The 27,027-nt window shown below is 46.7% G+C and overlaps 3 protein-coding genes across 4 annotated transcripts; 2 read left to right on the top strand and 1 right to left on the bottom strand.

Annotated features, from left to right (window-relative positions):
- Nucleotides 1–312: 312 nt before the first annotated feature.
- Nucleotides 313–3,690, bottom strand: jmjd8 (jumonji domain containing 8). Of its 2 annotated transcripts, none has more exons than XM_062408310.1 (9): nt 3,502–3,690; nt 2,648–2,743; nt 2,507–2,555; nt 2,047–2,143; nt 1,903–1,971; nt 1,522–1,692; nt 1,271–1,338; nt 989–1,123; nt 313–753 (listed from the first exon to the last, which is right to left on the bottom strand). In XM_062408310.1, exons 1-9 carry the CDS (start codon nt 3,597–3,599, stop codon nt 673–675), a joined length of 864 nt encoding a protein of 287 aa, XP_062264294.1. In that variant the 5' UTR covers nt 3,600–3,690; the 3' UTR covers nt 313–672. The 2 variants fall into 2 exon arrangements, with proteins under 2 accessions (XP_062264294.1, XP_062264296.1); XM_062408312.1 differs by having other exon boundaries at nt 1,573–1,692.
- A 1,697-nt stretch (nt 3,691–5,387) lies between these two features.
- On the top strand, nt 5,388–10,374 carry LOC133971092 (trypsin-like). Its single transcript, XM_062408309.1, has 6 exons — nt 5,388–5,490; nt 7,097–7,117; nt 7,261–7,423; nt 8,320–8,588; nt 8,953–9,092; nt 9,374–10,374. Exons 1-6 carry the CDS (start codon nt 5,436–5,438, stop codon nt 9,653–9,655), a joined length of 930 nt encoding a protein of 309 aa, XP_062264293.1. The 5' UTR covers nt 5,388–5,435; the 3' UTR covers nt 9,656–10,374.
- Nucleotides 10,375–11,430: 1,056 nt separating this feature from the next.
- Nucleotides 11,431–27,017, top strand: taok2a (TAO kinase 2a). The gene is made up of 20 exons (XM_062408318.1): nt 11,431–11,902; nt 14,934–15,074; nt 17,441–17,512; nt 17,646–17,747; nt 18,104–18,149; nt 18,714–18,810; nt 18,888–19,001; nt 19,158–19,249; nt 19,330–19,423; nt 19,720–19,801; nt 19,897–20,067; nt 20,279–20,488; nt 20,625–20,753; nt 20,944–21,180; nt 21,393–21,521; nt 21,836–22,039; nt 22,480–22,719; nt 22,926–23,138; nt 23,380–23,562; nt 24,017–27,017. Exons 2-20 carry the CDS (start codon nt 14,943–14,945, stop codon nt 25,010–25,012), a joined length of 3,543 nt encoding a protein of 1,180 aa, XP_062264302.1. The 5' UTR covers nt 11,431–11,902; nt 14,934–14,942; the 3' UTR covers nt 25,013–27,017.
- Nucleotides 27,018–27,027: the final 10 nt, after the last annotated feature.

The following is a 27,027-nucleotide window of genomic DNA, read 5'->3' as shown; positions in this document are numbered from 1 at the left end:
AGGTCAGGAAAAGACCTGCAGACCGGCCAAACTGAATTTAACGTCTGAGCTTCAGTGGATATGAACGGGAACATTTCAACAGCTGAGAATCAACAACGCGCTGATGACAATCATATTCATCACAGAAAGGAATCAGACTCTAACTGCAGCTGTCGTGGTGTTGGAGAAAGAAGCTGTAACAGCGTGAGACCGAGGCTGAGCAGTCTCTGGGCTGTAGAAGCTCAGTTACCAGTGATTTAATGTGATGGGACAAACTGTTCTTTAGTTCAGGATCTTTTATCTCATCAGCGACAGAAACAGGCAAAACTGTAAAACTCTGTAAAACCCTGTTTTATTTTTTTTACACTGACGCTGAGTTGTACAAAAAACTTACTGTGTCGAAGTGTTTGTTTTGTTTTGAACTTGTTGAGTGATGTGTGTTTTTTAAAGGAGACACAATCTGTTTCTGTTGCTTTGGTCATGAAATACACGTTATTATTATTATTATAATCTTCATCGTGAGGAAACGTGGCTGGAATGTTTCTGTTGTTCGTCTTAGTCCCTGAAATGAAACGTCTTCATCGTCCAGACCAAAATAAAACCAGAAGAAACACAGTTCATCAGATCCGTCCTCGCGTTGTTGAATCTGTTTCTTATCCTGAAGGAAACAAACAGTGAAGATGTGAAGAGCTGTCAGCCGAGGAACGTGGAGATGAAGACGCTGGTGTCCAGGTTCAGAGTGGCGTGCCACCAGCGGTCAGGGAAATACAGCACCTGACGGGAAACACACAGAACATTACTGACCACAAAAACCTGAACCCGCCCCTCAAACACTTTGTTTAACTCCACCTCCTCCTCGGGGTGGGGGGGTGGGGCTGGAGTCGTTCAACCACAAGGTGGTGATTGTCTACGTGATGATCTCAGATCAAACTCCTATCTCAGTTCCTTAAAACCAATGGGTAACGTCTTTTAGAAAACTGCACTTGGTGTCTCAGGCAGAGTGCAGTACCTCTCCCGGCCTGATGGTGCACTCCAGTGGAGCCTCGTGCTGGGGCAGGTGGGGGTAGGTGTCCCTCACCCAGGACAGGGTGGTGTGGTTGGGGTGGAAGTGAGGCTCCTTATCGGGCGGGTAGAGGAACCAACGCTGTGAGATTTAAAAAAAGAATCCATCAGATTTAAAGTCACTTTATTAGGAACACCTGCTTCTTCATGCACTGAAACTGAAAGCGGCCAATGGGCAGCAGTGTTTCCTTTGGGGGGAGGAGCTTCTTTTACCACATATATTTGTTACCTTTCTTCCGAAGATGACCTCAGCGTAACCGGGGCCGTGCCAGTGAAAAGGAACTCCGGTTCCGGGGCCTGAGCACAAAGACAAGCTCGGTCAGGATGAACCAGCTTCATGTGATCTGGTTACTTCTGGTTTCACATCGTAAATCAGGGACTGAAGAATCTTTCTGACATGTGACGTCCTCTTTTATCGATATGAATAAACTTTGCACTGTGTTGAAGACACTTATAAAATCTCTTGTATCCTGCAGCTACCAAGAAGCTCCAGTGATTTGTGTTCCAGCCTCGTTCTCAGAGGGATCGAACCTGCGATGCCGAAGCTGTACGCTCCGCTGGTGCGCGGCAGCACGTACGGTGGAGCCGCGTAGTGCTCGAACAGACTCTGCCACTCCGTGAAGTTGTTGTCTCCAAAGAAGTACATGGTGTCTGTAGAAGAGAGAAACAGATTCTTAATGACAACTTTGCCAACTCCTGTAAAAACATCAGATCATAGACTGAACACAGTTGATCTATAGCTGAACATGAAGATGACCAATGACTGTGAGCATCAATCCAACAAAGTACAAATACACAACTACAAGTAAAAATCCGTCTTTCAGAAGGAAGCGAGGTTTCCTGAGATCGAGGGGAACTCACCGCTGCCGAGAGCGTGGGTGGACTGAGGCCTCAGGAACTTGTCCACATACTCCTGGAACGTGACGTCCACTGAAACACATTGATCACGTGTTCGTTAGCGTCAGGTTATCACGCGTGAGCGAGCGAGTGTTCCGACGTTCGTACCTTTCCTGTAAGAATACGTGTTCGCTGTACTGAGCCGCACTTTCCGGGAGCCGTACTCTCGGAGTAAAGTCGACTTGGAGCAGAGCAGCTTGAATTTCTGAGACAAAACATGGACACGTCCAGAGGAGTCATATGTACAGTAGAAACTCAGAGGCTGGTGTTTAAGTACTGATTCAACCTCCTAACTGCAGTAAAAGTATATAAGTACAGACTCTGAAATGTACTCAAAGTATAAAGCAAAAAGTTTTGCTTTTATGATGCAACATTTAAATAGAAGATAAATCCCCTCAAATGTATCTAAGCAAAAGTTAAGAGTCTGTACAAAGTACAAATCTACTGAAGTACAGTGATGAAGTATTTGTACTGCATACTTCCCAGCTGTTCAGCTGTTTAACCCTCGATGGAGCTCATGACTCTGAACAGAAAACACTTCTGAATGTTTGGATGATTCCATGTGTACCGTGTTGTCAGTCAGCGCTCGGAGGACGACCGGGCGACTGAAGGCGTATCTACAAACCACAGAAGAAGAACCGCATCAGTAGAGAACCTCCAGGTCACAGAAACAGATCTCAGGTCAGAAGATGAGGACTGAGAAACGAACCTCTCAATGAACTGTTGATAGGAGAGCGAGGAGCCGTCCCACACGTCGATGCTACAGGGACCTTCATCCTGGAGCCGGAGGTCTGAGTCCAGCCACCTGTCAATCACAGTCATCAGGGCTCTATATGACACAGATTCACACGTCAGAGACAAAGTGGAGGAGAAACGAGTCGTTCCTTCATGACTGGTTCTGACCTGATGACTCAGCCTCGTGAACACACTCTGCAAACGTGGCCGACACCTTGTTAACATAGTGTCGTAATGTGTTGTAGTTTGTATCGTGCATGTTTGTATATAGTGTTTCACATCGTGTGTAGTTTAGTAAACTGTTGTTGTAATGCTGAACCATCCAATCGAGCTCCACCAATCAGACACCTCATTATTATACCTGAGGATTGTGGGTAGTGTAGTCCTTCTGAACATCGCAAATTAAACTCACTTTTCTTAAAACACTGTTGACTTGTGGCTTTTTGGTGAGTCTACCGTGGATTGTAAAAATATTATGGCTGAAATAAAAAACCTCTGAAGATGAATGATGAGTTCAATAAAAACAGGGAATTATTGATGGTCACGAGGTGAGGTCACGTGATCCTGATGTGCAACCTGAAGCTAACTTCACCTGAGGTCTCTGCTGATACCTCAGGTGAGAATGAGCATCAGGATTCACATCTGGGTCACAGTGCGAGTGAAGTCTGTCCTGACGTCACAGCAGCAGGTTCAGGAGGTGATCAGGTGACCTGCTGATCTTCTCAGTCTATTGGATCAGACTTCAAATTTTCAAAGTTCCGTTATGATAAACGTGATCACCAGTTAACCGGGACCACCGGCTCACCCCCCAGATGTCCGTGAACTCACCAGCCTCCCGCGTCATCTGGCCGCTCCTGGGACGTCAGTGCCACGCACACGCTCAGCAGCACGCACGCGACCCGACTGATCGATCGATCGATTTCCATTCAGAAATCGATCACAACAACACGCACGAGCCGAGGAGATCTCCAATAATGACCGAGCACCAGCTGCCCGCTCACTTCCTGTTTGAGGACCAATCACAAAACACCACATTAAACAGAGCGAGTGCTGCGTTCAGGGAACGTGGGGACAATCGCTCCTCTCACAGAATGGATGAGTGGTAATGAAGTACATTTACTTAGTTACTTCATCACCTCTCATTACTGTGAGAGGTGTTGAAGCCACAGACTTGTAATAAATCAAATACTTACTAATTTCTTACACTACGATTGTATTCCTTATTCTATTGATTCATTCTTACTTGATTATAATGATACCACAGTGAAAAGGGAGTTGATTTCATGTAGTAACTCATCTACTAATATAACACACACACATTACATATATATGTATCACAAGTTGACACAAGGACCCAGTGATTTTTCCTCTTTGGTTCACTTCCTACAGGAGCTTTGTTCAAACAGTGAATCACACCACACCTGCGGCTTGATGAATAAAGAGGTCAAAGGTTAAGATGCTTGTGAGAGCACATGGTAAAGCAGCCGGTGTCATCACGGCTGGTCACTGGGTGAGGTTGGAACAGGTGAAGCTACTGTTGACCTCCGAGAAGACAGCTGAGTTACAGGAACATAAAGATAAATAGATAAGAAATGAATGAACAATTTCCTTTCATTCACTCACATGGCTTTTCCTGCCACAGTTACGCTGATGTCACTCAACTAATTCTCTCTCTTCCCCTGAATCACAGGTAGAAGCACGCAGCTCTGTCTGAACTACTTTTCTTCTCAGGGAACGACTCTCCCACCCACGACCTGAATACTACCGTAGAAGACTCCGGGGTTCACCCCCCCCCCCCCCCCCCCCCCCCACACACACACACACACTCACACTGATAGGAAACTGGGTGTGACACTCGACAGTCGACTTTCCCTCACTGCCAACATCACTGCAACAACACATTCCTTTAGATTCATGTTGCACAACATCCGGAGGACACGTCCCCGTCTCACTCAGAAGACGGTGCAGGTTCTGGTCCAGGCCCTGGTCCAGGCCCTGGTCCAGGCTCCGGTCATCTCACGCCTAGACCACTGCCCCTCCCTCCTGGCAGGTCTACCTGCTGCTGCCATCAGACTCTGCAGCTCCTCCAGAAACCAGCTGCTCCACTGGTCTTTAACCTGAGTTCACTCAGGTGAACGGATCAGGTCCAGTCCACATCCAGGACATGGTCAAACCTCACAGCTCGTTCACTGGGCTCTGCTTCTTCCAATCAGCTGCTCCCTCACTGTGAGGGACAGCTGTCACTCAACAACTTCACCACTGTTTCCTGTCCTGGCTCCACACGGTGGAACCAGCTCCACATGGACAGAACAGAAAGTTCACACATCTTCACCCGCAAACTAAAAACACACCTCTTCAGACTACACCTTGAATAAAAGTTTAAACTAACAATTTAGTATCACTTACATGTCACCTACGTTTTGAACGTTGTAGTTTGGCTTTCTTGAAGAAATAGTACTTTCTTGATTCTTGTTGCTCTGGTTTGTTCTCTCATGGTTGATGCACTTATTGTGAGTCACTTTGGATAAAAGCGTCAGCTCAGTGAATGTAAAGTAATGTAATGTGGTCATGTATGTAAAGAACAGACGTTTGTGGTCATGTACGTAAAGAACAGACGTATGAGGGCAGGTTGTCTGAGGTATGTGAGGTGTTGTTTTTGTGGGAGGAGAATGAGTGAAGTCCATCTCACCTGGCGGGAGGAGTCACACCCTCCTGGTCCCGCGCACCTTGCTGCTCTGTCACACAGTGTGAAGACTGACTCCATGGAGGGCAAGATGTTGATTTGTTCTGTGCTGCTGCTCGTCTTCCTGGTCTCAGGTGGGTGCTGTCACATATTCTGTCAGTTGAGGATCACTGTTCATTATCTGACTTGTTCGAAGTAAAAATAATCTGAATAGAATATGTTCACTTCATTTTCTTTACAACTGGTTTAAGAATTCACATCAGACAAATTTACTTCAATTCAGCTTTTATATAAAATACACGACTTCCTATCCACTGATGTGAAACAGAGGAAATTAGGATATTTTATTGTAAAATCACCCTCCATCAGTAATAGTAAAAGAAACGAATAAAACAGACGTATGTAAAAGCTGTTTGGTTAAAGTAATTTTTGAGAGATGACCTGAGGTAAAGTGTTGCAGAGGGACAGCCGGGGCCCCAACAGCCGGGGCCACGACCCCTCGGCCTTCAGCCCGGACAGACGTTAACAGACGTTCACGCAGGGACTTTAAATTCAACTAGACTCTGAAATCATCTGCACAGAGAGACAGTGAAGGAAGCAGCTCTCAGGGATCTGATCTGGTCTGATCTGGTCGTTGTCTGAGCGTTGATGTGTTGAAACTGAGCAACAGAAAGCTGTAGTCAGAGGTTCTCATCAACACAGTAACAAGCAGAAGAACAATGAGCACAGAACCTGGTTACACACAAACAGGATCTGTTCCCTCGCACAACCTGAAAACCCTCAAAGGCTCGATGGTTTAAGCTCCATTAAAAGAGACTAGGAGCAAAATGCATCATATCATCATTCATTTCAACCTGATGTGTTGAAATCGAATGATTCAATTTAATGTTCAGCTTAAACAGTATCACATGACAAACAAGAAGCCCCGACATGACTTGCAAAATACCGTCGGTGCAGCTCCTATAAAGTAATCTATCTATCTATCTATCTATCTATCTATCTATCTATCTATCTATCTATCTCCTGTTTTTAGCCATGACATCACATTCAAGTATTCAGGGTTAAAAATCCACTGGACCCGGTTTGGCCTCCCGCTGTCGATCGTTCACACAGGAAGTGGTTTCTGATACTGGCTCCTGAACGCTCAGTGATTACATCACCAGAGGATCCAGTTTCACCCTCATTCGAAAAAGATCAGACGAGTTTGACTTTGTTAAAAACGGTAAATAAATAAATGACTAAAGTCTGAAACAGTCCCTTGTTAATCATCAGTTATGAATCGAAAGGGGATCCTTATCTATACTAATAATAATAATGATAAATAATGATAAACTTTTTTATAATATTAAACACTGAACGTTAATTTTGTATTTGTTTAAATAGAAGTTTATTTATACTTTATTATTAATATTTGAATACTACTTTACACTGTCATAGTTAGTACATATTAATGAGGCTTTGTGTTATCAGCTGAAGACTCGATGACGTCTCTCCAGGAAACTCTTCATTTCTCATTATGTAAATCCTGTGACTCACAAGTCGCCACTGAGATAGTTTCACCTGCTCTCAACTCACCCAGCAACATACGTGAACAACCTGCTGGTTCACTCTGTGCCCTGGTCTGTGTTGTTCCTTTATACCACAGAGTCTGAATACATTCCAAAGCCACTGTGCCTCAAAGGACAAGTCAGTTTCAATATGAATAATTCACAAAGTATTTCTTTATTGTGTCTCCAACAGGAAACAACGCACAACTAGACGGTGAGTTTCCTCTTCACACAATGGATCATCGTTTTTTTCTGAATTCACACACCAAGGAGTGAGACACTCACACTGACAGAGACAGTAAACACACACACACACACACAGCGCTGACTCTTTGACCTTTGACCGTCTCCTTCCAGTTTGTGGCACCGCACCGCTCAACACAAAGATCGTGGGGGGAGATGACGCCCCTGCAGGCTCGTGGCCCTGGCAGGTCAGTCTCCATCGTTCTAGCAGGCATTTCTGTGGAGGCTCCCTCATCAACAACCAGTGGATCCTCACTGCTGCTCACTGCTTCGCCAGGTGAGCACCGAACCACACAAACAGGTTCACAGCACCCGCCCCTTCCCAACAGGATGTGAGTGTAAAGGAGACATTATGACTGTACAATGTTTTTATGCTCCATGATCAACTCCCTCAGACTGTCCATCGCTGCAGCTCCTCTTTTCAGCCTCTGTCTCAACACTTGGTTTGAGCTCCTGTCTCTTTAAGACCCTCCTCCTGATGAAGCCCTGCTCTGATTGGTCAATGCTTCCAACACGTGTATGAATCTTAATTGGGGCCGAGTTCAGACTCAGAAAATTATTATTTCAACATTAACGATGGGGCATCGAACTCTTTTCTTGAGAAAGAAATCGAATGAGACGTCATGAGATCAAATACGTGTTTAATAGAACACACTTGATGTTACAGTGTACGATCTTATGGTATTTTAATAAATTCATTATAAGATATAAACAGTTCTTGTCACATCTTCAGTTGATGTGAAACAGCAGCTGAAGAATCTGTAGATCCACTGTGTGACCGTCTTTTTAATAAGGCGAATTTTATATACACGCCGCTGCTGATTGGACGACACCTCTGACACACCCACCAAACCAGAGCAACGTGTCAACGAGCCGGAAGCTGAGGAAAGAAAAACAATCCTAACTCTTTGATCCTGAACGTGTCCCCGGCTCTGAGAGCGAGGAGCCACATGTTCATGATGCAGATGTGCACGGCCCACGGGTTGCTTCAGGAGCTGCAGTGTTTCCTGTGCAGGAGAGAAACTCCCTTCACCACAGAACCTCACATTCACTGAAAGGCTTCATGTGTCTCCTTTGAAGAAAGTTCTAGGTTGAATAATGTGTTGACTCAACCAAACTCCTGCTGATGTCAAATGAGACTTGTTACTGACTCTCACATGTTGTTCTCCCCAGCACCAGCACGTCTGGCTTGGTGGTTTACCTCGGACGGGACAGTCAGCAGGGCCTGAACTTAAACGAGCAGTCCCGGGGAGTGTCACAGGTCGTCAAGCATCCAGGGTATAATGATGTCACCAGTGACAACGACATCACTCTGTTGAAACTGTCCTCGACCGTGAACTTCACCAACTACATCCGACCCGTGTGTCTGGCAGCAAATGGCAGTGATTTCCAAACCGGGACCGCCTGCTGGGTCACCGGCTGGGGAACTATTAGGAGTGATGGTAAGTGTTATGATTATAGTGATTATGATGATGATGATAATTATTATTATTACTATGATTATTCTTATCATGTGGTGACTCTCGAAGTCAAGCACATTCAGTGGGAGTGGAAGTGGGAGACAATCCTGTGGGGTCCCACTTCCACTCCCAGAGAATTTCCAGTTGCAGCACTGAGGTCTGGTTTGGAAACTTCAGAATCACATCCCTGCTTTTGACAAACATGTGAGGCACTGATGAGTGAAAGGGGGGGGGGGGGGCTTGTTCTTATGGGGTCCAACATTGAGACAATGTGAGAGGTGACTCTATCTTTTGAAGGTTTAAATCCATCACTTCTTTAAAACCTAACATCCTTGCTCTCTGTCAGTTTCCCTTCCTTCCCCTGGGAGGCTGCAGGAGGTGAGTGTTCCCGTCGTGTCCCAGAACTCGTGTCGTCAGGCCTACCCTACACTCACCAGCAACATGATCTGTGCAGGTCTGACTGAGGGGGGGAAGGACTCCTGCCAGGTGAGACTCCCACACACCAGCAGGGGACAGGGACACGTTTGGTATTTCAATATTCAGTCTGTAAGATTTAGGTGAAATATGTTTTTATTAATTGTTGTGTTCTTTGAATGGGCCCTTTATATTTAAATGCCATATATTTACACATGGAAGATGTTTTGTACGGTAGCCCAGACCGGACAAACTCAACCTGAGGAATATTGGGCTGCAACATGGCACTTCACCACTAGATGTCACTAGATTCTACACACTGAACCTCTAACTATCTCATGTGACCTGTGCAGGGGGATTCAGGCGGCCCCTTGGTGAGTAAGAACGCCTCCAAGTGGGTCCTGGGTGGAGTGGTGAGTTTTGGAATAGGCTGTGCTCAGCCCAACTTCCCTGGGGTCTACGCCCGTGTGTCTGAGTACGAGGCCTGGATCAAAAGCCAAATCTCCAGCAACCAGCCCGGCTTCGTCACCTTCATCGGCAACGCAGTGAGCGCCTCCTCTCCCTCCATCGCCCACTCACTTCCCCTGCTGCTGTGCATCCTTCCTGTTCTCCTCCCTCTGTTCGTGCTCTCGTAGGATGTGTGATGATGCCAGATGTTTGTCAGGAACATTAATGAATTGTGTCAAATAACCGTAAAAACATCCATCTGATCAAGGTTTATCAAATATTAAAGACCAATAGAAAAGTCTTTTCAAATTCATACATTTATTACGTTTTTTTTCTATTTGATGATTTAGTTAAATGGTAATTGGTTATAATACAATTTGAACTGATCATAAGTCACATAATCACTGTGGACTTATTTATAACTTTAACCTTATAACTATGTCTTTAGTAATGATCATATTAGTACAAGACGCTATCATCCATTAACAGTCTTTGATCAGCCGTTGATTCTTTAACCTGAAAAACATTGATGTCTTTTTTCTGTATGTTGGAATTTTCTGTGTTTATGCTTAAATATTTAAAAATTTGCACTGAAGGTGAAGTTTTAAAGTTGAACCTGTGATTTTGAAGAAGCATCTTTACTTTGATCTCTTTCTACTTTACTTTTTTATTCATTACTGTAACTTTTAACACCTTCAGACCTCCTGTGATTTACCGTTTGAACAAAGCTTACATGAAGTACGTCATAACTATATGGAACAATACACCAATTTATATGATTTATATGAACAGATGAAGTCATGTATTATGGACTGGAAATATTATATATTCTAATATTTTCTGAATTTCCAGAGGGATTAATAAGTATCCATCTATCTATCTATTAATAAAGGTTCTTGTTTCTTAACATTTGGAGTTGATTGTGAATTCATGATCCCCTAATCCTGACCAAGTAGTTCTGTTCACTAAACCTGATTACAGAGTTTTGTTCACTGTTGTGAACAAAGTGGACTGAACAGATCAAAGTTCTGAACTACGCTCACATTTCATGGTGCCCAGCAACAACCTGACTGATGCTGCTACTGGCAGGTCAAAGGTCAAAGTCGCTGACAGTTCACGTATCAGATTTTCACATATAAAGATTATTTTGAGGGACTTTCTGTGAATTTGGCCCAAATGAGGTTTAACTGTGTTTTTGGTGTGCACAGGTCAAAGGTCAAGGTCACAAACATTTCTTTATCACCACTAAATAACTGAGGATTTCAATCTAAAGTTTCTCTCCTGACATTGATTTAAGAACCAAAATCATCAGAATCAGAATCAGAATTCTTTTTATTGCCATGTATATTTGAACATACAGGAAATTGCCTTGGTGTGGTTGGTGCACTTTACAAACAACAAGTTAAATACAACAATAGCGAACAATGGGGGGGGGGGGGGGGGGTCAGCCTTCAGTCTTCCTCAAAAGTGCATATTTATTCAGGGCCTTAAAATATCTGGACTCTCAGTATCTGTCGATTTATGAATATGTAGCTGATCTCTGTCCAGTGTTTTGTTGCTCAAAGACAGTTGATGTTTCTATTTAGTCTTTTATTGCATTACTTCCTGTTTGGACTGTAACCCGTGATATTTAGAAATGTAAAAGTGTATTGTCACTGTTTAATAGTAGACATTTAACAATAGGGGGAATTATCTAAATAGTGTAATTGTAAAGAGTTTAAACATGAATGCAAACTTTATGATTTAATAAAACCAGTCACTGAAAGGAAAAAACCATATGAATTCAGTGATAGTGTTTGAACGCGTGTTTTACGTCTCGGTTCAATAAAGAGTTTGAGTCTTTGTTCCTCATCATCACATTTATCTGGGTCAACTTATTTATAATCTTTTATTTTTGAAGCTGGACCCGCACCGGATACAGAACCGCCAGTTTCCGGTCGGGCAGTTAGTCCCGCCCCACAGTCTGAGCCATCTTGTATTTAGCAAGAACAAAACCAGAGCGAGGAGCCGCGGCAGCCTTGTCAGGGGGAGCCGCAGATCGTCACTCAGATCCCGGGGAGAGGTTGAACACGTGTCGGTGCAGCGGGACAGCATGAGCCGAGGAGAAGCCCCGCGGACAAACAGCAGCCACACCCCGCTCCAGCGCTAGCCCCACCGCTAGCCTCGAGCTATCACCGCTAAGCTAGCCAATTAGCTAAGGCTAGTGACCCAGGAACGTTGAAGCGGTGACCGGCGAGTCTACGGCTCGGTTCCCGGCTCGGACGCCGTGAGCCTTCTCCACAGTGGGCGCTGCATTCAGGGGGAGTTCGGCGGGAATGGCCCGGGCGTCGTGTTGATCTTCCGCGGAGAGTAAACCGGGCTATGCGGCTGGAGGCTCGCTAGCTCGGCTGCTAACAGTTGTTTTTCGGTCCAGAGAGGAACCACAATAAGCCGCGGTGAGTAGCGCTACATTAGCTTAGCTGCCCGGCTAGCTGCAGGAGCTAGCTAACCCAGTTAGCCGCTCCAGAGGTTTTAACGCTGGGTCCGTGGCCTCCCGGTGGTCCGCGGTGTGTCGTGCGAGGCCTCCAGCAGCTGACCCGGTCTCCAGAGCCTGTGTCCCGGGTCGTCTGTGACGTGCTGGTTCCGCTGCACATGAATCACATGGTTCTAACGCGGATCGTCCGCACAGCGAGCAGACCGATGCATAATGCAGCAACAGACCTGTTGTCTGTGAACACGCGTCTGTACGTGGAGCTTATTGTCTGTAACCATGAATCTGCAGATCGTCTCATCCCGGAGACGGGGACGTGTTAGAGCTCCTCCCGGGTAAAGCGACAGAACCACAGAACTGTTCATTCAAGAAGCTGGAGTCTCGTTCTGTGTTTATGAGCTGCAGATCTAGTTCACGTATGATTGTTTTACTCACATGACGATGAACCAGATTGTCTCTTTGTCCTCGGCTGAGAGACACGATGATGTCACAGGACCACGTCTGTGTCCAGCAGCAGAAGAGTCCACGAGGTCTTCAAGTGTCAGGCTGGAGCGAGGCCACTCGTTCTGCTGCAGGGCCCAAACAAACCGGTGATCTGATGTTTCCTCCTGAATCACTGAAAGCCAGTTGGATCTGTAGACGTCATGTGGAGGTTCAACTTCTCATCACAGAAACGCTGTTTGTCCCAGCGGCTGTGAGCAGTTATGATGAGCTGGTTTGATGTTTCAGAGTTGATGCTTCCATATGAAACCCGGGGAACTCATTGATCCTGTTGATTCAGCTCTTTAGACATTTTTACACCAAGAACTGCTGAAGTTGTAGTGAACCCTGCAGCTATAGTGCGACTTCACAACAAGGAGCTTCTTCTAAACGTTTCTGGAGTCGAGATCAGACATGTGATCATCAGATGTCATAACACACAACCTCAGTTTCCCTTTTCCACTCTGTGTTTCACTGCTTGCTTCGTCTTTAAATGGATCTTGATTGAACTGGTGTGAGTTAGTATTTCTCCACTTTGGAAGTTGAGGAAACTTGTGTCCAAGCGTGGTTTGATAAAACCTGTCAGAACAACACTGTTGGAAAAAGATCGACGCAACAAGACTGTTCTCAGGTCAGTGAACAGAGCTGACGGGTTATTTTTAACACTTTGTCATTGATTTCCTCAGTGTTGTGGTTTACATGTGGACCTCCATTCAAAGGTCACATTTATTTCCATACCTACGTGATTGTGAAGCTCATCGTGTAAATTGATGGAGGATATGAAATGGCCCCGTGCCAGATCTGAACCGATAACCACCCAGTGGCATGGCGAGCGCGTGCTGTGACTCAAACACGCTTCTTCCTCACGTGAGAACGCTCGACCTCGGCTGCCTCCAGCTGCAGGCGACCACTCGTCTGCCGGTGACTGATCACCATCAGGTCACATTATAGATAATGGGAATTGGTTCACTGTGTTTTGAAGAGTGTTTGGTTGGAGGGTGAGAATCTGTCACTCAGACTTACTGGAGCTTTAAAATAATCAAGAGTCTCAGTGCTGCTCTGAAGATGGACCCCGAGGCTGAGTTTCCTTCACCCTCTCAGAGGCGTGGTTGGGTTTCCGTCTCTCCTCAGGTCTTCAGCTGACACTCGATCGAGCGTCTACGTCCACCACCTCATGAAAGATGTTTCATTCTCCAGTAAGCGCGTCTCAGTCAGAGGGCTGGGTTAGTCGGATGATTTGAAGCTCAAAGTGCTCATCTTTGGATCTTCATGGGTTTTATTTATCCTGATATTCGATTTGGAACCTTCATGGTGAAGGTTGTGTTTCTGTTGTGTAGTTTCCCACGGCTATTGTCTCCAGACACGAGCCAACACAAGTGTCATCGTTTAATGTGTTTATCCTTTCTTCTCACTGTTGTGTGTTTTACTTAAGAGCTGCAGCGTTTATTCGACCAACATTTAGACATTTTCAAAATGTATGGATCATTTTAGGACATTTTCAAGCAATATATCATATTTTCTATTGCAGGTTTCTCAAATGTTAATTTAATTTGTGACAGAAGAATTAAACTAAGTTAAATATTTTCAGGATTGAACTGTGGGTCAAATAATAATAACCCTTATCTGAATAAAGTGCTTATGGTAGATCTTTAACCGATCAAGCATCTGTGGGATCTTCTCCTGCAGCCTCCTGGTAAAAACCTGTAACGTGTCAGAGTGAGTCCATGTGAACAAACAGCAGGACAATTTGTGTTTACACAGTTCATTTCTGAACGGTTAATAGAAAGTAGAAAGCTGTGTCTAGCTGCCTGCTCTTATTTTGGAAGCTGTTTCCTTTACTCATCATTTATTCTGTTTGTTGTCACATGTTCCAGCTCCAACAGTTAATAATTGAGATCCATTCATGCTAAAGAGTGCTTTCTGAGAACCAGCTGCCATTTTGTTTCCCTTCTGCTCGGTGCTCTTCACCTCACTCCTCCTCATCGCTGCTCTCTGGTCTGTCAGGTAAACATCCTGTAACGTGTCGTGACTCGTTGGCTGCCGACTGTCCCACATTGATCAACTGAGGAGATAGTGGCTGTTGTGTCACCTCTAGAATCCACAATGTCTCAGAACTGATTCAACCAGAGCAGCCAGTCATCAAGGTCCTGAAATCTTTACAGGATTTTAAAGACGTGGACCAAAGATTTATAGTTTGATGGAATCTCTCCTGATGCATGTGAGGGGGTTTTCCAAATGGGTCAATGAACAGCAGCATAAGAATTCCATGTTCCAGCGTGTTTAACACATTAAGATGTTTTCTTCTGCTCGACTGAAGAGAACTGACGCATCACATCCTTCTTAGACCGAACACGCCTCCAGCCCACGTTCTAAATTTAAATAAAAAAGACGATTGTTGTCGTCTTGTGTTGATCCTGAATGTGTCTGCTCATAAATGCTAATCCCCCCCCCCCTCCCCCCCCCCCCCCCCCCCCCCCCCCCCCCCCCCCCCTCCCCCCCCCCCTCCAGTGTTCCAGGCCCTGGCCATGCCCGCAAGTATACGGGCGGGCAATCTGAAAGACCCCGAGGTGGCGGACCTCTTCTGCAAAGATGATCCGGAGATTCTGTTCGCTGACCTCCGTGAGATCGGCCACGGCAGCTTTGGAGCTGTGTATTTTGTGAGTGTGACATGAATCCTGAAAGAATTTCTTTGTGTCTAATTTCAGCGTTTTCCCTCTTCTCTCTTCGGCCTAGCTTTGTCTTCATGTCAGTTTCACGTGGATAGCAGGAAGGGTTTCGTTCCCTGGAGGCCGTTGTTCAGTCGACTGGAAACCAGTAGCAGCTGCAGTTACCACTTATTTCTAAAACATTTTTTCAAGCAAACTTCTGCGCTGGCTATGGTTGCCCTCCACACAGAGGACCAGTCGTTATAGATGTTTCAGAAAGGTTTCTGAAGATGTAGGACAGCCTGACAGTTTAAAGCTCATGTGAAGCTGCTTCACCAGATGTGATGACAGCTGTGTGCTGTTAAGTGGACCTGCTTTTACAATATGAGCAACTATGAGCCTTTCACAGGCTGCAGTTAGTTTGCTTACTGAAATTAAATCTATTATTTAATAGAATACACAATGCAGAAATGACTTGAATTCCAGTTTTCAATTTTACGGTAGAATGTCTTTATTCTCTTGGCTCCCAAAGTGCGACTTTAAGCCTTTTGTGTGTCGGTTGATTCATTTGAAAGTATTACTCAGCTTTACAGAAAAAGTGCATCATCATCATTCGTCATCATTTTGGTTTTAAATAAAAACGCGTGTGGATGAAGCCTACGCTGGTGGAAAGTGAATCATCTCACTCCACTTGTTTTTGTAAAAGAATATAGAACCAAAATAAATCAAATCTGTTTCTTCTGGAGCGTCTGAGGATCGGAGGACACAGTCTGTGTGTGAAAGGGGACAAGTGTCCTTATGTCCCCTGAGTGCTTCACTCATCTGATTGTTCCTTTTATTAATACTTTCTATTAAAAGCCTTTATGTTCTCATTGTTTAGCGCTTCACATTTACAGTGAGACTCCGTGTGTCTGTCTGACGGGTCCTCATTTGGGATCAGGCTCAAACCCGCTGCCGGGTGTCTCCGGGTGTCTCCGGGTGTCTCCGGGGGTTCACAGCTTTGAACCTTAGGACACCCACTAGTCTGAGTTTACACATGTGTCCGAAGACACTGATTTGTGCCAGCAACCAACTGAAGAGCAGCCGATCTACTTCCTGTTTACATCACCAGTGTACATACGTGGTCATGTGACGTGAGTCAACAGAGAATCTCTTTGTCTCAGACATGATTTCAAACTTCTGTCTTTTCGGTTCGTGGCCTGTGGCAGTTGAGAGATTTTGTGAGCAGCAGATTTTTCTTTCGGTTGTTGAGACGGAACCTGTTTTCACTTGTGGTGATTTGTTTCCTCTTTGGCAGCAGAACCAGTCACAGCAATACAAACAGTAAAACCACCCAGAATACATCCCAGTGAAGCACAAGTCCCCGAGCGTAGTAGTGCTTCTACATGTTATTTTTAACTCTACCGTCCCAAATACTCAGGAAAAAAACAACTCCAGAGATTTGTTGTGGTTCCTCTCTGTCTCACCCGCTCTGGGGAGAGACGGCCCGGCTAGCGGAGAGGGAAACGGAGCCGGGCCGGTGGAGCCTGGGCTGACGCTGCCAACACTGAGCTTTAGGGTGAAGCGGCGATGACACGGTGCGAAGCCGGGACGTCCGAGGCCGCGACGTATCTGCTGATGCGATGACATAGCGTCTGGGATCATCTAACATCAACGCCTTGGACAGCCCGGTTAGCACTGTGTCACCGCCTCCCCCCGTCGCTTTTGCCGCGTTTTAACTCGCTGCTTCACCGCAGGAAGTCTCCAATGCTCCCAGTAAGCTGCCCTCGCGTAGATCTTGATGGAAGCCGCTGCAAGCTAGCATTAGCTCTCAGACATCTATGGGACCCCGGGACACCTCTAAACGTTGACTCAACAGTGTGGAAGGATCCTGCTGCTCCCACTGCTCCCACTGCGGGGCTGCACTGGGGCTCTCGCTGCCAGGCCTCGGCCCACCTGACTCTGGTTCAAAACAATATGGTTGCCAGATTGTTTTCGTCTCCAGTAGCCATATTTCTACAGAGGAAATGGAAAGCTGAAAATCTGGGCGCTTGTATCTCGTGAAGGAGGAAGGGGGGCGGGGCACTCTAAACAGGTCAATCTAAGGCGGGCAGGGTAAAAAGGAGCTGTTTTAAATGATCCTTGTGGTATTTTGATAAAAGTATGTTACAGACATTTCATTAAGACCCCAATGAACCATATCAACTGTGGTGAAATGGGCATACGATGGGTCCTTTAAGGTTTAAATGTGCTCAGGCAGCAGTGGAGGACTCAGAGGATCCATCTGACTGTGATCCGCATGTTGGATCTCAGTCAGATCCTTGATTACCTGCGTGAGCTCCTTTCTCTCAGTAACTTGGTTTCTCGAGTGCTCTTGATTAAAATCTGTTTCTCCACAGGCCCGAGATGTGCGCAACAATGAGGTGGTGGCCATCAAGAAGATGTCGTACAGCGGCAAGCAGACAAACGAGGTGACGAACCAAAGACAGAACTCACTTCACTCTACCTCTCAGTACACAAACAGTCTGATCTGGTTTAAAACATTTTCTGCTTCTGGAAAAAAGTGTTAAGTGGAAACTAACGCAGTGTTGTGTGTTTGTGCAGAAATGGCAGGACATCATTAAAGAGGTGAAGTTCCTGCAGAAGCTTCGCCACCCGAACACCATCGAGTATCTGGGATGTTACCTGAAGGAGCACACAGCATGGGTGAGCATTGTGTTATACACTGCGCGCACACACACACACACACACACACACACACACACACACACACACAACACACACACACACACAATGGGAGTGAAGCTGCTCATAGTCCCCTAGCCAGGCGGAAGGTTTTCATAAAACCATGTTGTTGGATTGTTTTTACAAAGACCTCTTACTGAACCTGGTCTGTTGGCAGCGAACCCAAAGCAGGACGACTTTAGCACCGTGTACTTTAGCATCTGTTTTATTAATCACAACATTCAGCAGCATCAGGGCACGTGGTCCTGGTACCGTGCAGCCCCAGTGTTCAGGTGCATCACACGTGGATCTCACATGTTGAACTGTCTCTTCCTCAGCTGGTGATGGAGTACTGCCTCGGCTCGGCCTCGGACCTGCTCGAAGGTCAGTTCTACACATTCCAAGGATCCACTGTCGACCGTTGTTGTGTCTTTACTCAGTTAACGTGTTCGTATATATGACGGAGGTTATTTTAGGTTAGCTGATGAAGCGGCTGTTTGTGTAGTTAGTCTGTGTGGACTGAGCTCAGGTTGAGTTTGTGGGGGATTCATTATCTCTGGCTCTGTGGCCGTGCAGTGAACAGTTCACTGGTCCCAGCTGCTGACATCGGTCTGTACACGACTGTGTGGATGGTTACATCTGAAGTGCTGCCGGTTATTTTTCCTGCTCGACTGGTTTGTGCATGTTGACTTCGTTCACAGTTTAACAATCAGGAAGTGTTTTAACATTTTATCCCGTAATGCATTTGTGAACAGCGTCATTCTTGTGGTGATTGTTGGGGGAATTTCAGTTTGAAGATAAATTTATGCAACGTTCATTTTCATCTGATTTTTAACTGAAGCATGAATCCAAATGAATCGACCCTGGATCCTGTGATAAACACCTTTTTGTCTTTATAGTTTTTTTTGTCATCTTATTGTCGTCTATAACTCTTTTTCTTCTTTGCAGTTCACAAAAAGCCGCTTCAAGAAATGGAAATAGCTGCTATTACCCACGGTGCACTGCAGGGATTAGCATATCTTCACTCTCACAATATGATTCACAGGTAAAATCCTTTCCTCTGGTGTGTCCTCGGTGGAGATGTGATAATGACCGAGTCCTAACACTGAGCTTCTCTGGCAGGGACGTGAAAGCAGGCAACATCCTGCTGACGGAGCCGGGTCTGGTCAAACTGGGCGACTTCGGCTCTGCCTCCATCGTGGCTCCGGCCAACTCCTTCGTGGGGACTCCGTACTGGTGAGCAACTCCAACCTGCCGTCTTCCTAACACATTCAGTAAATTCAAAAGTAAAGAACACAGGAATTGTCTGCACCATGTTTGAAGACTTTTGTGTTGCCAGCTGATACTATGCCACACCCTTTCCTCCGTCACTGATCCGTGTGTTGGTTCCAGGATGGCTCCGGAGGTGATCTTGGCCATGGACGAGGGTCAGTATGACGGCAAGGTGGACGTCTGGTCGCTGGGCATCACCGCCATAGAGCTGGGTACGTCCTGAGGCTTCTCCAGGGATCCAGCCCTGAAGACACGGGACAGAAGTTTGACTCTGTGCTCTTTTCTTCCACAGCGGAGAGGAAGCCCCCGCTCTTCAATATGAATGCTATGAGTGCCTTATATCACATCGCTCAGAACGAGAGCCCCATCCTCCAGTCCAACCACTGGTGAGTGGGTCCGTTTCTACAGCAGCTGCAGAGCTTCACGCTGATATTAACAACCTCTGGACCGTTTGGATATTTCCACTTGTTTCAGCCCCTGAGCCAGAAAATATGGAAACACCTTGATTAGAATATGTGCTATGTCTCTGATGACGGGTTCAAACTATAACGTAACTTTTTCGAATATCTTTCCTCTGAACCGGAAGCACTTGAATTGTTAGCGTCCGTGGCTGCTCTCATTTCTCAAGCGTCTCTGGGAGTCACTCTACTCAGTGATGATAGAATCTCGTCTCTTCCTGCAGGTCCGATTCCTTCCGCAACTTTGTCGACTCCTGCCTACAGAAGATTCCCCAGGACCGGCCTACCTCGGACGTGCTGCTCAATGTGAGAGCAGCCAGAACCCAGTCTCATCAGATCAGCGCTCTGCAGCCCGGCCGAGCTGATGTTTATCTTGTTTCTCTCCATTCTTTCTTCTCTAGCATCGGTTCTTGTGCCGCGAGCGTCCTCTGACCGTGATCATGGACCTGATCGCACGAACCAAGGATGCGGTGCGGGAGCTGGACAACCTGCAGTACCGCAAGATGAAGAAGATCCTCTTCCAGGAGACCCAGCAGAACGGCCCGGTGTCCGAGGGGGGGGATGAGGAGGAGGTGAGCTTCAGTCTGTTGCTGTTTTCCCACCAAACGGGCGTGGACTTTTAATAGACCAAGAAATAATGTCCAGGAACTTTAAAAGGTTTCTCCGGCTCAGTGTGATCCGTGTTTCCACAGCTTCTAGAAGATGAAATGAACTCGCTGATGTATCAGAAGTGTGAGAAGAATGAACCTTTATGATGCTTAATCAGGTTTGTTTGCCTTTCAGGAGGTGGAGCAGTACCTGTTGCGGACAGGCACCGTCAACAGTATGGAGAGCTCCCAGTCAGTTCCCAGTATGTCCATCTCAGCCAGTTCTCAGAGCAGCTCTGTCAACAGCCTGGCCGACGCCTCTGACGACAGCAGCAATGAGATGGCCATGATGCAGGAGGGCGAACACACCGTCACGTCCAACAGCTCCATCATTCACCGGCCCACGGTACACAGCGACCTCGGCTTCACTTGGCTTCAAGTCTTTGGTTCATGTGTTGTCCAGGATTTAAACCGTCTGACCATCTCTTCCTCCTCTTCCTCCTCCTCCTCCTCCTCTTCCTCCTCCTGCTCCTCCTCCTCAGGGTCAGGATAACATCTATGACGACCCTTACCAACCTGAGATGGACCAACCCCAGGTTCCCTCGGCTGGACGCCGTCGAGCCTACTATCGTAACCGGGACCACTTTGCCACCATCAGAACTGCCTCCTTGGTGAGTTTACTTTCCTCCTCTCAGCCTCCAGCTCGGTGTCACCTGGGCAGACGGTACAGACGCCTTGAGGCTCTCGTCGTTGTTTTGTGTATTACAGCAGATCTCCCATCAGCTTTCAAAGGCCTCCTGGAGGCCAATTTATAGAAACTTGTATCCTCCAATATCAGCGTGGATGTTTCTTGTCCCCCAGGTGACCCGTCAGATCCAGGAGCACGAGCAGGGCTCCGCTCTGCGAGAACAGATGTCCGGATACAAACGAATGAGGCGGCAGCACCAGAAGCAGCTGATGGGGCTGGAAAACAAGCTGAAGGCGGAGATGGATGAGCACCAGCTGAAGCTGGACAAGGAGCTGGAGAACCAGAGGAACAGCTTCTCCACCGAGGCTGACAAGCTGTCCAAGAAGCACCAGGCCATCCTGGAGAAAGAGGTGATGGAGACAGTCTTCAGAATGTAGTTAGCCTGAAGGGATCGTAAAGTCCCTCTGCACTTGGTCTGGCCCCGTTAAGCTGTGTAGACACAAAAGGATCTACAATCTGTGTTACATGACATTGATATTTATTTAGTCAGTCGACAGATGGTACCTTCTCAGCATGTGCACTATAGAAACGAGCCCTGACTCTGCCCTGTGTCCTCGTGCAGACGAAAGCAGCTCTGGCCGAGGAGAAGAAGTTCCAGCAGCACATACAGGGTCAGCAGAAGAAAGAACTGACCAGTTTACTGGAGTCACAAAAACGCCAGTATCGCCAACGCAAGGATCAGCTGAAAGAGGTACGAGCTCCCACGTGTCCATGGGTTCTCATGACTGGGGCACGAACACACAACCAGTCTGCGTTAGTGTCACTACTTCAAACCTCCTTTCCAGAGAGTACGACATCAGAGTAGATCAAAACTCTGACTAACACTTACTGTCAGTAACAGTTCCACCTCGTTGTCACTCTACTTCCTGTTTACACCGACCAGTGTACGTAAACAGTCACATGACTCGTGTTCCTAGTTGTCAAACGACACTGTGTTGTCGTCTGGAGGAGGAACAAGTGAAGATGGAGTCGATTTCTCCAAGTTTGGTTTTCTGCGTTAAACAGGAGCTGAGCGAGAACCAGTCGACGCCGAAGCGCGAGAAGCAGGAGTGGCTGATCCGGCAGAAGGAGTGTTTGCAGCAGATGCAGGCGGAGGAGGAGGCCAGTCTGCTCCGGAGGCAGCGGCAGTACTACGAGCTGCAGTGTCGTCAGTACAAGAGGAAGATGCTGCTGGCTCGACACAACCTGGAGCAGGACCTGCTCCGAGAGGTGGGAGCTGCTCGGTCCAACCTGGTTCACCTCAGTTTCCACTGTGACTCAGTGCAGCGGGTTTAGTTCCACAACATCCCAGTGGGAATGAACTGGCGATGTTAAGCTGGTTCTTTTCATTTTGTCAATTAAATTATATTTTTGGAATGAATTCCCACCGATTGGAAAGTGTCTCAGCCTTTAAACACCGCAGAGCTATGATTTTATATCTTATGAATCTTATGAGCTAAATTAGTCGGGTGTTCTAAATTAGTCGGGTGTTCTAAATTAGTCGGGTGTTCTTAAAGAAATAAATTGTATACAAACAATTATTCAATATATATATTCTATATCTGTAGAAACAGAAGCAGTTTTTAATCACAACGTGTTTATTAGAACCAGGCTTTAAACTGCCAAATGTTTAATTTGTTAGTTTATTTCCAATTGTCTTCGTCGTCCAGGACCTGAACAAGAAGCAGACGCAGAAAGACCTGGAGTGCGCCATGTTGCTGCGACACCACGAGTCCACCCAGGAGCTGGAGTTCAGGCAGCTGAGCTCCGTGCAGCGAACTCGGGCCGAACTGATCCGAACGCAGCACCAGACCGAGCTGACCAACCAGATGGAGTACAACAACCGGCGTGAGCAAGAACTTCGCCAGAAACACACCGTGGAAGTCCGGCAGCAGCCCAAGAGCCTCAAGGTCCGAAGTGACGGAGCTGGAAAGAATAAGATTCAGTTTTCTGATGTTATTTAAATTTTCAAATGATTTCTACACATCCGGAAATCTGGAAATGGATTTTACCTGCAGCTAAATTCTCATCAAATCAATAACTGTCACAAATTTTAGTTTTAGCACAAAATCCAGATAAGACAAATGACCTTGTGTGTTTGACCTCCTGGTTCCAGACCAAAGAGATGCAGATCAAGCGTCAGTTCCAGGAGACGTGTAAGATCCAGACCCGTCAGTACAAAGCTCTGAGGAACCACCTGCTGGAGAGCACTCCCAAGTCCGACCACAAGGCCGTCCTCAAACGCCTCAAAGAGGAGCAGACGCGTAAGCTGGCCATCCTGGCCGAGCAGTACGACCACTCCATCAACGACATGCTGTCCACACAGGCTGTGAGTAAGGCAAGGAAACCGAGCACCTTCTACACCTGAACCTTTCAGATCAGTCACAGCCACACTTTGCTTCCCTCAGCCAGGAGCACTGCTGAGTCACAGACTCCAGGGAATTATTATTACTTTCTTCTACATCAAAGTCTTGAAGAGGAAATAAAGAAAATGCTTCTAGAGATTCTGTGCAGAGAGGCTTTGTCTTCGTGCTCTACTGATACCGAGACTTGTCCCCGTGTCCCCACAGCTGCGACTGGACGAGACCCAGATGGCGGAGTACCAGGTGCTGCGGATGCAGCTGCAGCAGGAGCTGGAGCTGCTCAACGCCTACCAGAGCAAGATCAAGATCCACACGGACACGCAGCACGAGCGGGAGGTGAAGGACCTGGAGCAGAGGGTGTCCATCCGCCGAGCGCTGCTGGAGCAAAGGGTAACTCCACCAGACACCACTCACGTCTCAGGGTCTCACAGGCGGCTGCTGGAACTCAGCGTCCACACTGAAGTGTCCACTGCAGGAGCTCGGTGACGAGGACATGAACACACAACATCCTGGTTCCAGGTTCTGTGTCGATTCAAACAAGTTCCAGACATTTCAGACAGAAAAGAAACGCATCGTCTCCTCAGACTGAATTTTAAATATCTGAGTTAAAAAAAATTGTGGAAGATATTTAATTATTTTAATTATTTTAAGAGCCCCAGTGAAAATGTTAATTTGATTAAAAACTGTTAAGTTGAGTCCGAGTGAGTTTGAAAAAAGTATCAAGCGAAAATTGAATCCTTGAAAGACGAAAGTGAAGGATGACGATAAAGTTTAGTTTCAATGTGTTTGATCATTTGTTCGCTTCTGGAGAAAATCTGAAGTTCCAAAATGTCCCGTGTGTCAGATCGAGGAGGAGATGCTGTCGCTGCAGAACGAGCGGTCGGAGAGAATCCGGACCTTGCTCGAGCGCCAGGCGCATGAGATCGAGGCCTTCGACTCGGAGAGCATGCGGCTCGGCTTCAGCAACATGGCGCTGACCGGCATCCCCGCCGAGGCCTTCAACCAGGGCTACCCCACCCCCAGCCCCTCGTCGGGCTCCAGCGGCTGGCCCTCGCGGCCCGTCCCGCGCTCGGGCAGCCACTGGAGCCACAGCGTGCAGAACTCAGTGGCCACTCCATCCTGGCGCAGTCAGAACCACGGAGGAGGTGGAGGTGGAGGAGGAGGAGGAGGAGGTGGAGGAGGTGGAGGAGGTGGAGGAGGAGGAGGAGGAGGATTCAGCCGTGCCGAGTCCATCACCTCCTCCCACGGCATCGGCAGGGACAGCGAGATGAACAAGGGCAGCAGGGGCCACTCGTCCTCCCACCATCACCACCACCACCACCACCACCACCAGCAGCAGCAGATGCAGCAGCAGCAGCAGCAGATGCAGCAGCAGCACTACCTCCCCCAGCACTACCAGCACCACCAGAGCACGCCACAGCTCTACCGCGACAGCCATGAGCGCGACCCCCGGGAGCGTGAACGTCCCAGGGAGTGGGTGGGAGGAGGAGGGGGGCACTACTCCCATCACCCCCAGGGACACCACCACCACCACCTCTCCACCCACGCCTCCTCCCAGTCCCTGGCGCTTCTTCCACCACCGCCGCCTCCTCCCCCCATCTCCCTCTCCTCCTCCTCTCCCCCCTCCTCCTCATCCTCCTCCTCGTCACAAGGATGCTACGCAGGCGGGGGCCTGAGCGTCAGGGGCCCCAATCTGATGGCCCTGAGAAACAGCCCCCAGCCTCTGAGGAGGACGGCCTCGGGGGGGCCAGGGAGTGGTGGGGGGAGCGACGGTGGGCTCAGCCGGAGCACATCCGTCACCTCCCACATTTCTAACGGCTCCCACCTCTCCTACTCATGAAACCTCTCGAGTCACATGGTCACGAGGAGCAGCAGCAAGTCAAGAGAAGAGAGAACGATTTTTAAAGTCTACATTTTCAGATCTCATTTCTTAAAGTGGAGAAGAGAGAGAGGAAGCTTTTATCAAAACAGAAACTAGTATTAACCCCCCCCCCCCCATAGTAATGGCGATGAAACAAAACAGTCCAAAAAAAGTGGCCAAATCCAAGAAGAAAAGGAGTTCACACAGTGAAGCTGTTGCACAGAAGTGACTCTGCAGTGAGATGTTGGAGGAGACGTCCCCGAGGTCCCAGTCCGTCAGCTGCTCCCAGTTGAAGCAGGTGGATGTTCAGGTCACATGTTTTTTTTAATCCGTTATTTTGTGGAGTTCCACTTTGTCTGCTGGTGATTTAAAAACCACTGTAACTATGTAAATACCAGTCGATTGTAAACCTGGTTTCTCCGTGTTCCATACGCTCAGACGAGATGTTACAAAACACACTGCCATCTTTTTGTTAGGAAACTCGACCACTGCCCTTTGACCTCCTTAAAGGAACCTCCCACATTTTGGGTCATGAGCTCGAGAGCTGACTTCACCATCTTCTTAAGTGAAGATTTTTATAAATCAGTTATTAGTATAATTATTTTTTGCAGAAACACTGGAAGCAGGAAACTTCCAAGTCTTTAAAACATCTTCAAAACCGTCACATCCTCACAAGAAGAAGAACCAGCCTCGTTTGCTTCAGGTCTTACGGTAACGGTTATTTGTAACTCTTCAGTGCTCCTGTACCGTAAAACCTCAAATAAACAAGCATCACATTTTCGATGACCGTCTCCGTTATCAATATATACGTTTTTTGATATATATATAGTTATAAAACCTTATCACAAAGACATGTCATTGAGGTTTAATATTTTACAGTTTAAACATTACACTTTGTTATAAATTGTTCTAAAAGAATACAAAATAATTTTGAAGCTGTTGTAAAAGTTTTTATGTTTTTAGTATTTCTTCTTTTTTTGAGCTGCAGTAATTGAACTTGATGAGACGATGACATCATCTCCTCTCACTGCAAAAACCAGAATCTCCAAAATGTGGGAGTGTTCCCTTCAGGAGATGCTGCCAGAAAGTGTGAATGTGTGCGAGTATGGATGTGTGTGTGTGTGTGTGTATGGATCGTGTGTGTGCGCAGCACTGACAGCTTCACTCGCCCCCCCCCCCCCAAGTTTCTCTGCATCTGTAGATAAAATGATAAAATGTACATGTGCTTAAACAGATTAGTACAACTCGGTGCATGGAGCCTGTACAGACGCATTTGTATGAATAACATGCACACTACCTATTTATATAAATGCATATAAATGTCAGATACCTGTGTAAATGTGGCAGCAGGTATCCTGAAGATTGTTCACTGTCAAACACGTACTTATATCATTGTACATAGAAGCACTAACTTCTTCTGAGACCGTGTTTGAGTAATACTGACCATTACTTTGTCACGTGACTCCTACAGATTTGTCCTAGAAGCAGACGAATAGATGCTGTCATGATTATTTCTTCTACTGCAGGTGGAATATTTATGTTACGCTTACTTCTAAGTTTTAAAATGTTATTGCCATTTTTGACCACTAGGTGGGGAATAAGCGCAATGTTACTGTGATAGAGCTATAAATATAAATCCTAGTGTTTTTAAGGAGGAGAAAAGGACTACGTTTCCCAGCATTCCTGTGGAGGTCTCAGGGCGAGGTTCTGGGCTTTGATCTTTATTTTAGTTTCTTTGAGCCAGTATTAAAACATCGAGCGTCACAGTCGAGCTGAATCACCGACAAATATCCAGATTCTTTTACTAAGTTTGGTGCCATATTTTTATTCTTTTTATTTTTTATTGTATGTGACATTTTGCTCTTTACTGTGCGAAACGTTACGTTTGCTGCAAAACATGGAGCCCGAAAAGTGTTCGGTATTAGATACATGAAAAAAGAAGAAAATGATGACATTTAAAAAACTCAATAAATGACAAAACAAAGACTGTTTTA

This window comes from Platichthys flesus, chromosome 16, assembly GCF_949316205.1.
Source record: "Platichthys flesus chromosome 16, fPlaFle2.1, whole genome shotgun sequence".
In the NCBI taxonomy this organism is placed as follows: domain Eukaryota; kingdom Metazoa; phylum Chordata; class Actinopteri; order Pleuronectiformes; family Pleuronectidae; genus Platichthys; species Platichthys flesus.
The sequence above is the reverse complement of the archived record's forward strand: the minus strand, read 5'-3'. Positions and strand labels throughout refer to the sequence as shown.